Genomic DNA, 14,540 nt, shown 5'->3' with positions numbered 1-14,540 from the left:
GTTGTTTAAGATCAGATAATTTACCCATCTCACCTTTGACTTCTGTCCAGTGGCATCCTGTCCGTCCGATTATCGCCTCCATCTCCAGTGGCGTGGTGTCCATCTGGGCTCAGAACCAAGTGGTGAGTAGACAGTGACAGTAAAGGCTGCACTTACCAGAATAAACAATGTCACAGATCGATTGTTTTAGTGTTCATGTTCGTCTCATGTTTTTGATACTCAGATATTTGGCTCCATGTTCAGTGTTATGGTCAAAAACGTGTACATTTTGCTTTTAATGAAGCACAACTACCTGATCAATATGTGACCGCTCTGCTTGTCTGCAGGAAAACTGGAGCGCTTTTGCTCCAGACTTTAAAGAGCTGGATGAGAATGTGGAGTACGAAGAGCGAGAGTCTGAATTCGACATCGAGGACGAAGATAAGAGTGAACCCGAGCAGACAGGTAGACAAACACACACACACACTCACATCCACAAGCGCAGTATAACTCCCTGTAAGGCTCCATTACACCATTATGTAGGAAAAACCTCTCCGACTCTGTCTGGATCCAGTCCTGCTGAACAATACTTAAGATGTGTCAATTTTCTAGAATAAATGCTAATTAAAACTGGGTGGTAAGAATGCAGTGGATTCACACTGGAGAATAAGATAATAAATGTCAGTTAGGCTACATTTATTAGTTTTCCAGTGTGCTGATGGACATTATTGTCCCACAATGCAATGCACAAAGGACATTTAGAAGTTACTCACAGCTTGAAAACATAAAAAAAAAACCTGTGGATGGTGGAGAAACAGCTCCAGAAACATCGCAGCCAAACATATAACTATAAAGTCTTTGGAAAAACATTTTGCTTTCTTCTCAAAGACTTTTTTTTTTTTGGAGCGGCAATCCAAAGTCAGTTGGCATTTCCTGTTTCCTGTCAACAGTAAAGTTCATTCATTTCTTGTACACGCCCTTCCTGAATTATTTGTATTATTAGGGTTGGTAAGATTGTTGCACTAACCCCACGAGAGTGTGACTGGTTCTCTCTGGATGTCTCAGACGTGAACTTGTGCTCTTGTTACAGGTGCAGACGCAGCAGAGGATGAAGAGGTGGATGTCACCACTGTCGACCCCATTGTTGCTTTTTGCAGCAGGTGAGAAACAACAACACAATACGTCTTCATCAGTGCAAACAAAGTTCCCTCTCTGATCGGACTTTAAATTAATTTTACCTACTGCAGCTGTAAGTGCAAACTCCTCTTCCTAATGAAGACTGTAAGATGTGGTTGAAAGCTCTGGAGAGAGAAAAAGTGACTTAAAAAAAGGAATCCGGAAAATTATTTCAAGCTCAGTATCATAATTTCAGTTTCTGACTTACATCTTTAATTATGCCGCTTTGAAGTCACATAAATCAGCTTTTTCTGTGATCTTTTTTCTGCAAAGTAGATAAAATATGAATTAAAAGAAAGTCCTGCTTCCTTCAAGTATTAAGAGTATAAGATCCATCCTTTCTACCTTCCCTGTTAGATGACTGTAATGCACTCTGATATGGCTTTTTATGTCTTAGTATAACATCAAACGTCACGATGTTTGTGATCATCAGAACATTTCTAATTATCCCTTCAAACTAAAATCTAAAAGAGGTTTTGCCAGCCTGGATTGTAAAATCTGGAACAGCTGATTACTGCTTTTAAATCTGTGTGAACTATTCAGCCACTGACTGTCTGTGTGTGTCCTGTAGTGATGAGGAGCTGGAGGACTATAAGGCCCTGCTGTACCTGCCCATCGCCCCTGAGGTCGAAGATCCAGAGGAAAACCCCTTCGGCCCCCCACCGGACGCCTCAGTCCAGGCTGCTGGTCCAGAGGACGCGTTGGCCGGCGGCGACAAGAAGCAGAGACAGCCTTCGTCTGACGGAGGCCCGGCCAAGAAGAAGGCTCGCACCACCACCATCGAGCTGCAGGGGGTGCCCAGTGACGGTAACACAACAATAAATACTTCTGTATTAGAGACTTTGTTTATAATTTCCCCTGTTTTTCATCACATTTCAGTCAGATGTCTCCCTGTTTTCTGATCTGCTCCATTTTGAATTAGCTTTTAATGTAAACTCAACACTTCCTCCATGTTTTCCTGTTTCCTCTCTGCTGGAAACACTTTCATGTCTTAACAATCACTTGTCACTTCTAGTTTACCATATTTATCCATGCTAGGCTCATGTTGTGTGTAATATCTGTCAATCAGTCCACTGCTTTGGTCCAGACTTAAATATCTCAACAGTTATTGGATGGATTGCCTCGACACTTGAATCCTAAAGACTTATGTGATCTCTTGACGTGTCTTCTAGCGCACTCATCCTGTGAGATATTTCAACGTGTAGTAGATGGATTGATACAGAGTGTGTGCAGACATTTATGTTCCCCTCAAGATGAATTTGAAAACTTTGGTGATCCCTTAACTTTTAACATTCCCATCATCCTCAGCCGTACTTTGGGTAAAATTTAGACTCGAATGCAGAGAATGAAATCTGTGTTAGGGCTAAAAAGAACAACTGAAACTAGCAGAGTGATGTGTATGACGTGTCAAATATTTGGAAATTAGTCAACATGATGAGAAGTGTCATCATTTAATTATATTTTTCTTTGGGTTTTATTGTGAAAAGCTGAACTTTTCCCCTCTGTCTCTCTCTCTCTCTGTGTGTGTCTCTCTCTCTCTGTGTGTGTCTCTCTCTCTCTCTCTCTCTCTCTCTCTCTCTCTCAGAGGTGCACCCCCTACTGGGTGTGAAAAGGAGACGGCAAGTCCAAGAAGAAGACAGCAGGCCGGCCCAAAGGCTCCAAAGGTAAAGACAAAGACTTCCCCTTCAGGCCCAAGCCCTACAGGGGTGAACGGCCCTCCTTCCCCGTGGAGGCCCTGGGCAGCTCTGGCCCTGGTGGAGGAGGAGGAGGAGGAGGGATGAAGGGCAGAGCAGAGGGGGGCCTGGCCACAGGTAAGCATGCCACTGCCCCTGCTGCTGCTGAGTCTGGGAGCTCTGCTAGTCCTGCAGCCCTGCTAGTCTGACTGACACCGCCTGTATCCAAGGCAACCCCCTTCCCTCCCTACGTCCTTCCTGTATTGCTTTTACCTCACATGAACCTCCCCCCCGCTCCACCCTCCACACCAGCCCTCACCCCCCACCCACCCACACAGCTGTCTGACAGAGGCCCACCTGCTGTAAAGCCACAGTCTGGAGGAATTATTGATGAGGATTATAAATAATAAACAGTTTAACCAGGAAATTATGAGCTTATTACTTTATATTATAGACTATATATTATATATGTAATATATATTATAAATAGTATTTATTATATAGTCTGAACTGTAATTGGAGTTTATCTCTCAAACGACATCTTTCACTGTTTTATTACAGGAAGAAAGTTTCTGTTGTTACATTTCCCTCGAGGAAAACACAACACGCCTCCTTAAACCTTATTTTAGGATAAATATTCTTACTGTTATAAGGAAGCCTAAAATATAAATAATAATTTTTTTGCGATTATATTCATGATGTATTATTTTTAAAATACTTTTTTCCTCCAAACATCAGTAAAAACTTTTCTTTTTGTACTTGAATCACATTTAATTAGAGGATGACTCATCTTTAAACTTAAGTGAATTTGTTGTTCCGACCGAGTTGAATTCTTGGGAACTTCTCACTAAAATCTCCTCCCGTTTTCTTTTTGTTATGTAATCCTATTATTTAAAGAATGTGGGCCCGTGTGTGGGTGTACTGAAGTGTATCGTGTGTACAGAGACAGAGCAGACGCCTTCTCACACGCTCCGTCGTAGTTAAATTCCAGCCTTGACATTGTGTAATTACAGCGATACGACTGCACTAACCTTTCACCTGCTTTCAGACTTAATGGCAGTTTATAGTTCAGCTTTATGGCTAAATATTCTTTTACTTACTTATAACTTCCAAACACTTTATAGTTTATAAACATTAAAAGATCAGTCTAATATTAATTCATATTTTTCTTATTGTCAACAAATCCCATCTGCAGACCCAAATCATCAATGAATCGGTTCACTTACATTTATTGTCTGTTTAGGAATAAGATATATCAGGATAATGTATCAATGAGACTTGAATTAAATGATTTATTTGTAGCTGATTTAGAATATTTAATAACAAGACTGATTCTTAAATAAGGATTTTTATTCTACTAAAATAATCTTAACAAAATCCTAAAAGAAACATAACTTTATGATTAAATATCTAATAGATGTTTGATTGTGAAGAAGCTGTCTGTCGTTATAGTCCGTTGTTTTCCCACAGTAGAGTTTAAACCGACTCCTCCTCTACAATCATAGTTTAATTAATCCAGACTGCGGCTTTACGACTGAATAACCTGCTAACTGCAGCCTCACTCTGACTAATTCACCTTCATTTGGACTTTTGGTGAAGTTGGACTGTAGTTGGCAGACGGGTGTTGACGTGGCTAACGGTGGGATGGTGCAGCTTGTTTCCCCCCCCCCCCCGCGGGCTAGCTGGCTAGTCTACATCTACTTCCTGCTTGGCCTTTGACCCTCCTGCTCCCACTCCCACCTCACTCCTTGGGCTTGTCATGTGACATGATCGTGTGTCTGTAGCAGCGCTGCTCAGGTCCTGTCTTTTCTGTTTCTGTGTGTATCAGATGTGTTTGTGTAGTCGGTATTAATGTCTTAACTCGCTGCACTTTGAACTTCAATCAAAGATTATGTTGCCCAACAGCTACATTCACCCTGCAGGGTGTGAATGTAAAATACCCCCAAAATCTGAGACACGCTGCTTTTATAAAGTATGAACATTAATAGGTTGTTATGTACACATTACAAATAAGACCAAAGCATATCGAGGGCACACTGGTCTTTCAGTGCATCAAATAAACGTTTACACATAAATTATTTGTATATTCATGTCAGAGATTTGATGTTTTATACTTTATACATACTGAGCAGAAAGTGTTCAAATTCAATAATTTTAGGCCTGAAAATGTGACGTTAACGTTACTTGTATAAAGCTTCATTTTTCAGCCTCACTTTTAAATGTTTAATTATTTATTATTTTATATCCTTTGTACGTTTATGTACCAGATTGGATGTAAAATATGTCTTAAATTGCATTCATAATGGTGGTTAAAAGGTCTTTTTAAAAGTCTTAAATTTGACCTGTTGAAACCTGCAGAAAACCCTTTAATAGTGGTTTAACAACGATTTATTTGAAAGTTATGAATCAGTGTATGAAAACAGTATTATTGTGTACTGAGAGCAGCAGAGTGGTGAGTATGATGAAGTCCACCCTTCCTTCAATGATGTTTTACTCTTTATTAGCTACCAGTCTGTATCTGCTTCTGTTGGCCATATGATATTTCACAGTAGTTAGTTTTAAATTGTCTAATTGTCCACAATGTGTCCATCTGACGGTGTTTTCTGTCCCTCAGCAGGGAGTCTGGTCTCGCAGGCGTACAAACAACATGACATTGGAGGGATGGACTGATCACTGCTGTGTACAGTTGTGAAGAATCACCAGCAGGCTTGAAAAACAAAAAGAGACACAAAGCCTGATGTCATATATACAGACTGTGTGTGAGTGAGCAGCCTGTTTGTTGGATGTGCAGACATGTTCCCTCTTCAACCAGAGCACCGCGTCACAGGAAAACTCTCCTCAGCCCGGATCGCTGACGGGAGCCGACAAAGAGAGCGTGAAGCAGCTGAGTCGTCCCAGTAGAGATCCCAACGTCCTCTGTAGGGTTCATCATGTATAGAACTGCCTGTGTCCTGATAGTGTGTGTATGTGTGTGTGTGTATGTGTGTGTGTGTGTGTGTGTGTGTTGTCTTATTGTTTTTATACGTATTAAAACATTTTGATTTGTAAATAACAAGCTGCCGTGTGGTTCTGTGTGCGAGCCGGAGCTCATCTGGAGATCTTGACAGATGGTGGATTTCTAAGGCAGAGGTCAAAAAAAAATGATCATCATACCGCGTAAAGAGGAGGATCTATGGGCAGACATGGAGTATAATATTCATAGGTATGTTTGCATTAGTGTGTAAATAATGTTTTTGTTACCTTTGGAATAAACGTTGTTATCCACAGAGAGCATAGTCTCTTCCATGCAGCCACCGTAGATTCACATACGCTTGGAAGCAAGTCACATTTATTTAGTTGCAATCTGAAACCACTAGATGCCACTAAACCCTACAAACTGGTTCTTTAAAGTTTTATACTAACCGGTGACGTTTGGTTCGAGAGCGATAATCCAGAGAACTCTAAAACCACAGAGACCTGCTCACAGTATGTGAGCACAATGATAATTAACTTTTATAAACATATTATTATGGTGGTGATAGTTAATAAGCACCAACAGCGTGACAACATCAGAGTGGATGGATCGAAGTCAACTGGAAAAAAATATAGTTTGCAGCGTTTGTCAGAATTATTCATCAAATTTAAAAATAGAAAAACCCTTGTAGTAGGTTTAAGGTGTTTTGAGCAGTTTGATTTTGGGTAAATATCTCTAGCAAAGACTGTGGACGAGGTTGAAGAGCAAAGACAAACAGAGGTCATTCTTCCTCTCCAGCTTCAGTTCTTACTTTTGTGAACACATTTTGCAGTCAGTGATCTTAATGATGGAATCCTAACAAACACAAAGATATAGTCGGTGTAAACTAAATCTTTATTGGTACAACAATCAGAATAATCAAAAATAAGAAGCTTTTTTAATGTTTTTGTTAACATTTATACTGTTAATATACATTAACATCAACCTCCTTGTATTAGGTTTAAGTTGTTTGGTGCATCCTAGACACCCTGTTTCAAAAGGAATTGCATCACACAAAGCTGCACATGATATGAAAATAATTTAAAGCTCAACATTATCAACAGTCTGATCATCATCCACCTCCCTCCAACTTTTAACTTAATAACACCTTTATTAACTTCATCCTTGTGAGGGGCCAAGCAGTTAGGCAAGAGGAGTCACAAGAGAATTTCCAAAAAGGGGTTTTATTTTACCCAAAAATAATCAATACAACAAAATAAAGATAAAGTTTGGGCCCTTACAGAGGTCTAACAAACAAACAAACCAAACTTAAGCTCTGAACATAACCAACTCAAAAATGCAACTGACCTACCATAAGACAAACAAAGGGGACTTACTACTGGCTGATCAGACCAGCTTTGACACACAGGGGGAGACTAACAATAACACTAATACATAAACTACAAATAACAAAAAAAACAACCAAACACTTATTCCAAAAGAAATGTAAAGTTAATTAACATTAACTGAATAAACATACTTAATATAATATAAATCAAATCTCATATCTTGGGAGAAAATAAAGCCCTGTCGAGTCCAAGCACTGTCACCTTTAACCAGGTTCCAGTATCCCAATTCAGCACATCTGTTATCTTTTTTAATAAGGATATTTTCAGTGCGGGTTTTTAGCGTTAAGATAGCTGTATTTACACAAAGACACTGTAACAAAGTGGTTCAGGAGAACCTCACCAGCATTACTGAGCACAGAAGTCCAAATAACTGAACTTTTCCTCGCATTAAAGCATCAAATGTTTTATTTTCAGACATTTATTAGACGTAATTATTGTTTATCCCTTGGAATAAATTCCTTTGACCTCAGTGGTGGGCCGTGCTCATCAGATGTGGTGGTACTCAGTAATGGTGACTCATTTTAGGCACTGCTCCTGACGAGGATTAAGGTATCAGCTGGGTGTATTTTAAAATATCGACCTTTGTCTGGTCAGATTCATAATTTTGTTCATGTTGAGTCAGTTTGATTATTATAAAGATTAAATATTTAAATCCTTCATCACGATATATAATACCTACTAAATACATAGTAATTTACTTGGAAACTTATTTAAGAAACTATAGATAAAACTGTGTAAAAGCATTAAAAAGCATGGTTAATTTTCTCCTATACGTTTCTGATGCTTTTAATAACTACAATGTGTACGTGTACATTACGATGCGTCCTTATCCAGACTTCCCATCGTTCCATACCAATATATCCTGACATCCCAGTAGTTTTATTAGCTTAATAATAAGAATTAAATCAGAATACTCCATCACACTGATGCATTAATCCTGTAAATCCAACATAAAACAGCCCATTCTCATTTATACACAGAGGTCTAATGCAACCAGAGATATTAATCAATAAAAGATACCTTAATAAACGATCACTGTGACAGATCATCTTCATCATAATAATCTCTATTGGACCTTTTCCACCGTCACAGAAACCTTCACTGGTAAAATCTTCAGCGGGACACGACTCTCAGTGTAAATGTACGGAAACAGGGTGTCTGTGAAGGTGTGTGTGAAGGTGTGTATGTGTGTGTCAGTATCAAGATCAGAGAACGACAGTTTTCCTTTGTCAAAGTCCAGATGAACTCGGATCCTCTGGAGCTTCGTCTTCACCGTCAGATCTCTCTCTGGTTTGGATGTGGAGAACACTGTGAATTTACCGTTAGAGAACAAAATCCTCCACAATCCAGACTGGAGGCGTCCGTCGGTCTTGATGTATTCTCCCAACATGCCGAGCTCCCAGTCCTTGTTGTCTCCAACCTCGACATCCCAGCTGTGAGCCCCTGAGTTAAAGCCCTCAGAGCTGTGGACGGAGCAGGAGAATTTGGTCCTCTTCGGGTTTTGAGGAAGCCTCTGCTTCTCTCCATATCTCACACTGATCAGATCTTCAGACAGGATGAGTTCTGGGTCGGCAGTGTTTGGATCCAGAATCACAGGAGTGTAGGAGACCATCTCCTTCATCTTGTTCCAGATGTTGAAGGTCAGGTTGCCCAGGTGTTTGGCCACGTCTATCAGAGCTCCTGAGACCAGCTGTGGATCCTCCAGCAGGGGGCGCTGCTGGACTCTTTTCACTGCAGCCTTGTAGTTCTGCAGGAATGAGACGTCTTCAGCTCTCAGCTCCTCCTCTGTGGCTCTGACTGTGCCTGAAAGAGCTGCTATCTCTCTGCTCAGAGCCTCCATCTGCTCCTTCATCTTCTGACTCTTCTGCTTCTCTTCCTTCCTCAGAGCAATGATCCTGGCCTCCTCTTCCTCTCGTAGAAACTGATGAAGCTTCTTAAACTGCTCCTTAATCTGCCTCTCTGTGTGTTCAGCCTGAACCTTAATGTGTTCTGCTGTTTGATCACAGTTTGCTTTAACTTGTTCAAACAGTTTCACTTTCTCTTTAAAGGGCTTCAGGATTTTCTTGAGTTCCTCTCTGTGATCCTGTGTAGCTTCATCGATGGGTCTGAAACTGTGGTTGTTGTGTATTTTTGAATCTCTGCAGACGAGACACACTAGCTGCTGATGCTCCAGACAGAAGAGTTTGAGTTTCTCAGAGTGCAGACTGCAGAGAGCCTCAGATCCTGCTGAACGTCTCTGATCTCTCTCCAGTAAGAAGGCCTCACACAGGTTCTTTAACACCAGGTTGCGGGGTGGATCACTATTTGTCTGGCTGGTCTTACAGCACGGACATGTACGTCTTTGTTTCCCTCTCCACCATGTCTGCAGACAGTCTTTACAGAAGCTGTGGCTGCATGACAGAACAACAGGGTCTTTAAATATGTCATGGCAGACAGGACAGGAGAGATCCTCCTCTGATCGGGAAGACATTTTGTCTCTGAGTGAAGCTGAAAACGGAGCGAGCAGACAGGAAGTCGGTCACCTTGAAAGTTACTTTCACTTTGAGTCTTCAGTTCACTCAGTGAACTCAGCAGCAGGTTGAAGTATTCAGTATTCCAGTAAATCCAGTGTTTCCTTCCTGCAGCTTTCCTCGGTGGATGTTGTGGTTCTGTTGTGAAACTTACTGTTTATCTCTCATAATCTGAGTCTTCGTAGGAAGGAGGAAGAGGAGGACTAAAATGTGGAGTTTCCTGTTTGTCTGTGTTACGTCATACAAGGGGACAGGGGCGGTCCTAGACCATTTGGTGCCCTAGGCGAGTTTTACTGATAGTGCCCCATCCCCACATTTATTTAAACAATGATAATACAAACAATATAACAATATGTGCAAAAGAATAAACCTGTTCAATAATAAATATACAAAAAATAAACTTTTAAACATATTTTTAACAGTAGTGCAACATCTGAGAACAAAAAGTGCACACTAAAGAATCAAAACAAAAAATTAAACTAACAATAAAACATTGTGTGCAAAATTAGATACTGTAAAATGTGATTCATATAACCTATTAATCAAAATATAATATACAAAATAAACAAATAAGGTTCAAATTCACCCCAAGTGAATAGAATAATATATTCTACTTCACACTAATATCACACTTCATTCACAATGCAATCTTTCTGGCCTTCCTTCATCAATAACCTCCTCGTAGGAAATCTGACCACCAACCTCATGGTTGATACTGATTGTGGTCAGACCACTAAGGGGTTCTTGAGCCATGGTGGATCTGAGGTATGTTTTCAGGAGTTTTAACTTGGAATAACTCTGCTCAGCTGAAGCTACCGTTATTGGTAGCGGTGTGCTTGTCCGTAAGGCAATGCACAAGTTGGTCGGGTACATGAACAGGCCAGCCAGCAGGATCAGCTGAAGGTGAATTGCCAGTGTTTGCTGCATCCAGAGGGCACATGAAGCACACTTTCTCACCTTGTATTCAAGATAATTTACCACACATACACACAAGATATAGAATAAATATAATGTCAATGTAATGCTATTGTGTGACTGCAGCATAAAGCATAACCTGATACTATAGACCAATCTCTAACCTCCCCTTCCTCTCTAAGATTCTGGAGAAGGTAGTCGCCAAAGAGTTGTGTGACTTTCTACATAACAATAGTTTATTTGAGGATTTTCAGTCAGGATTTAGAGTTTGTCATAGCACAGAGACATCTCTGGTTAAAGTTAATAATGACCTTCTGATTGGTTCTGACAATGGACTTGTCTCTGTACTTGTATTATTAGATCTTAGTGCTGCATTTGACACCAATGACCATAATATTCTTTTACAAAGACTTGAGCATCAAATTGGCATTAAAGGAACCGCACTAAGCTGGTTTAAGTCAAATTTATCAGATCGTTCGCAGTTTGTACATGTTAACAATGAATCTTCAATAAATACTACAGTTAGTCATGGAGTTCCACAAGGTTCTGTACTTGGACCAATACTATTTACTATATATATGCTCCCTTTAGGCAACATTATAAGGAATCACTACATTAACTTTCACTGTTATGCAGATGATACGCAGTTATATCTATCGATCAAGCCCGATGAAATTAATCAATTATCTAAATTACAAACATGTCTTAAGGACATAAAATCCTGGATGAGCTGCAATTTTCTGATGTTAAACTCAGAAAAAAACGAAATTCTTGTTCTTGGCCCCAAAAACCTTAGAGACTCACTGTCTAAAGATATAGTTACTCTAGATGGCATTACCTTGGCCTCTAGCACCACTGTCAGGAATCTTGGAGTTATCTTTGATCAGGATTTGTCTTTTAATTCCCACATAAAGCAGACCTCTAGGACTGCCTTCTTTCATTTAAGTAATATTAAAAAATTAGACACATCCTATCACAGACGGATGCAGAAAAACTAATCCATGCATTTGTTACTTCTAGGCTGGATTACTGCAACTCTTTATTATCAGGTTGCCCCAATAAGTCAATTAAAACACTCCAATTAATTCAGAACGCTGCAGCACGAGTACTGACAGGAACTAGAAAAAGAGATCACATCTCTCCTGTACTAGCTTCTCTGCACTGGCTCCCTGTAAAATGTAGAATAGAATTTAAAATCCTCCTCCTCACCTATAAAGCTCTGCATGGTCAGGCCCCTTCATATCTTAAAGAGCTCATAGTACCCTATTACCCCTCTAGAACACTACGTTCTCTGAATGCTGGGCTACTTGTGGTTCCTGTAGTCTCTAAAAGTAGAACAGGAGCCAGAGCCTTCAGTTACCAAGCTCCTCTCCTGTGGAACCAGCTTCCAGTTGTGGTTCGGGAGGCAGACACCCTCACCACATTTAAGAGTAGGCTTAAGACATTCCTCTTTGATAAAGCTTACAGTTAGGGCTGGATCAGGTGAGTCCTGAACCATCCCTTAGTTATGCTGCTATAGGCCTAGACTATCTGGGGATTTCCCATGGTGCACTGAGCTCCTCCCTTCCTCTTTCTGCACTCATTCATGTTCCATTAATGCATGTTACTAACTTCACTTCTTCCCTGGAGTTCTTGTGCTTTCTCGTCTCGCAGGTTCTTGTCAATCCTGGTGGAGCCTCCTGCCATGGTCCTGGTAGATTGCCATTGCCAATACTGTTGTTGCTGTGCACCTGTCTGTCTCTCTCTCTCTCTCTCTTTCTCTCCAACTGGTCGAGACAGACGACCACCCACCTAGAGCCGAAGGATCTGTCCTAGGTTTCTGCCTTTTAACAGGCAGTTTTTCCTTGCCCTTGTCGCCAAGTGCTTGCTCATGGTGGTACTGTTGGGTCTCTGTAATTAATGTTAAAGAGTTCGGTCTAGACCTGCTCTATTTGAAAAGTGTCCTGAGATAACTTCTGTTATGAATTGGCGCTATACAAATAAAATTGAATTGAATTGAATTGAATTATTGTTTTTTAAAGAGAGCATCCTTGAGCCAACTTAGATGAATAAAACAGGACAGTTAAGTTTTTGCTAAAATTCTTTACATTGATAATCCAAAACTGAATCTAATCTAATTTTGCTATATGGACAATAATAATAGACTTTTCACATCCACTCAATTTTTTAATTTCATAGCACGCAATGAGATGCAAAGTGCTATATACTGTAGCTAGCATCAACTTGTATAGTGTTTTTCTTGTAAATAGTTTCATTTATTTTTTATGTCAACGTATTGTTGTACATAGAGGGATGGCAAAAACAGTTGAAAAAATAAATAGACATTATAATTTTAATTTTAATTTTTTTCTCGCCGCAAATTTGCCGCCCCTCACTGGGTGGCGCCCTAGGCAAGCGCCTATGTCGCCTGTAGGAAGGACCGCCACTGAAGGGGGAGGAGCTTTGTCCATTTCTCTAGTCTGCTCTTGTTAATCATTACAGATGTGTGTGTAAAGCTACCTGACCAAAAACATCTATTTATTTATTTATTTATTTATTTATGTACCAGGGACATTGCACATTAATCAACACTGTGGTTGTATTTGCAATGTAAATGTGCTATGAGTTACTTAATAAGATCATTTTCATCCATAAATCAATGAGCAGGTTATAACAAATGAGTGCTCAATGTCATCAATACAGTGCATCAACAAGTATTACAAGAACAATATGAGATAATACATAAGTACATTACAAAGGTAACAAATATATAAATAAAAACAGTGAGATTATGTGAAGGCAGTGTGAGAGATGAGGAGGTAAGATTTGGTTTGGGGTCTAGTGTGTGTTACCACAAAATATCTTTATGTCTCTGGAAGTTTCACAGATTAAAATCTTTAAGATGTTAAAGGTCCAGTGTCTAACATGTCGGCAGAAATCAATAACCCGCACTGGAGAAGATTTTGGGCTCTAATTCTAAGACATACTTTTGAATTAGTCTAATATTTGCCTAATAGCTCCAATATAGAACGAGTGCACCGAATCCTGTTTTATTATTGTTTTAAGGGGAACTGACATTTCCATCCATCAGATGAGCTGCAGGCTGTATTGATTTTACCACCCAATCTGATAGTTTCACAGGAGGAAACCTTCAAATACTTTAGTAAAGTTAGTAATATGACAACATAAAAATACTCCATTAGCAGTAAAAGTGGAAAGCTGCTTTGAAAATGTAATTTATGTTAAAGTATTATTAACAAAATGTACTTAAAGTTCAGAAAAAATGACCCTTATGAGTGTTTTACTGTCCTATTTTATTATCTGATTCTACTTATGTGGAGATGAAACCATGTTATCATTATTATCTATTATTATTTCCTGAGTGTGTACATATATCTATATAAATAACTGTATATATTGTTTTATTTGTTGTTTAGCTTTTATATTATTATAGGAACTACAAACTTTCATTTTGTTTTACCGCCTTATGTTGTGTAACGATAAATATAAAATAACATTATATAAGAAACATACTGTATAATGACATACATATATATATATATATCTTAACTTTACACATTATAAGTAACAATTAGCCCAAGTTGTTGAACATAGAGGAGTAAATACAACAATATTTCCCTCTGAGTAAGTATAAAAGACCTCAAACTGTAACTTAAGTAGACTAAACTCACCTTTTGTTCACATTACCTGTACAAAGCTGTACTTGTCGTCGGCTTTCTCTCATTTACCTGCAGGCGTTACTCATCAATCACGTGATCTATTGAACATTTACACTTCACGTCATTTGTCCACCTGTCAGATGTTTCCTGGTCTCGGTCCCACCTGTCCAACCCTGTTGATATCTGCTCTGCCCAATCACAGCGGAGTGGGCGGGACATCGGGGGACAGCCGGTAACAGGGAGTGGTCCATCCACCTGTCAATCAAACAGCCGATGAAGCTCGATAG

General features: G+C 39.6%; 2 protein-coding genes across 2 annotated transcripts in view; one reads left to right on the top strand and one right to left on the bottom strand.

The window, feature by feature from the left end:
- Positions 1 to 6,098, top strand: part of rbbp5 (retinoblastoma binding protein 5) — a 10,721-nt gene extending 4,623 nt beyond the window's left edge. The window contains 7 exon segments of the mRNA XM_051413954.1: positions 51 to 122; positions 327 to 444; positions 1,070 to 1,139; positions 1,727 to 1,962; positions 2,741 to 2,763; positions 2,765 to 2,966; positions 5,443 to 6,098. Coding sequence (XP_051269914.1) covers positions 51 to 122; positions 327 to 444; positions 1,070 to 1,139; positions 1,727 to 1,962; positions 2,741 to 2,763; positions 2,765 to 2,966; positions 5,443 to 5,498 — 777 coding nt within the window. The 3' untranslated portion in view covers positions 5,499 to 6,098.
- An 887-nt stretch (positions 6,099 to 6,985) lies between these two features.
- On the bottom strand, positions 6,986 to 10,076 carry LOC127371249 (nuclear factor 7, brain-like). The gene has a single exon (XM_051413964.1). It carries the CDS (start codon positions 9,637 to 9,639, stop codon positions 8,236 to 8,238), a length of 1,404 nt encoding a protein of 467 aa, XP_051269924.1. The 5' UTR covers positions 9,640 to 10,076; the 3' UTR covers positions 6,986 to 8,235.
- Positions 10,077 to 14,540: the final 4,464 nt, after the last annotated feature.

This window comes from Dicentrarchus labrax, unplaced genomic scaffold, assembly GCF_905237075.1.
Source record: "Dicentrarchus labrax unplaced genomic scaffold, dlabrax2021, whole genome shotgun sequence".
In the NCBI taxonomy this organism is placed as follows: domain Eukaryota; kingdom Metazoa; phylum Chordata; class Actinopteri; family Moronidae; genus Dicentrarchus; species Dicentrarchus labrax.
The sequence above is the reverse complement of the archived record's forward strand: the minus strand, read 5'-3'. Positions and strand labels throughout refer to the sequence as shown.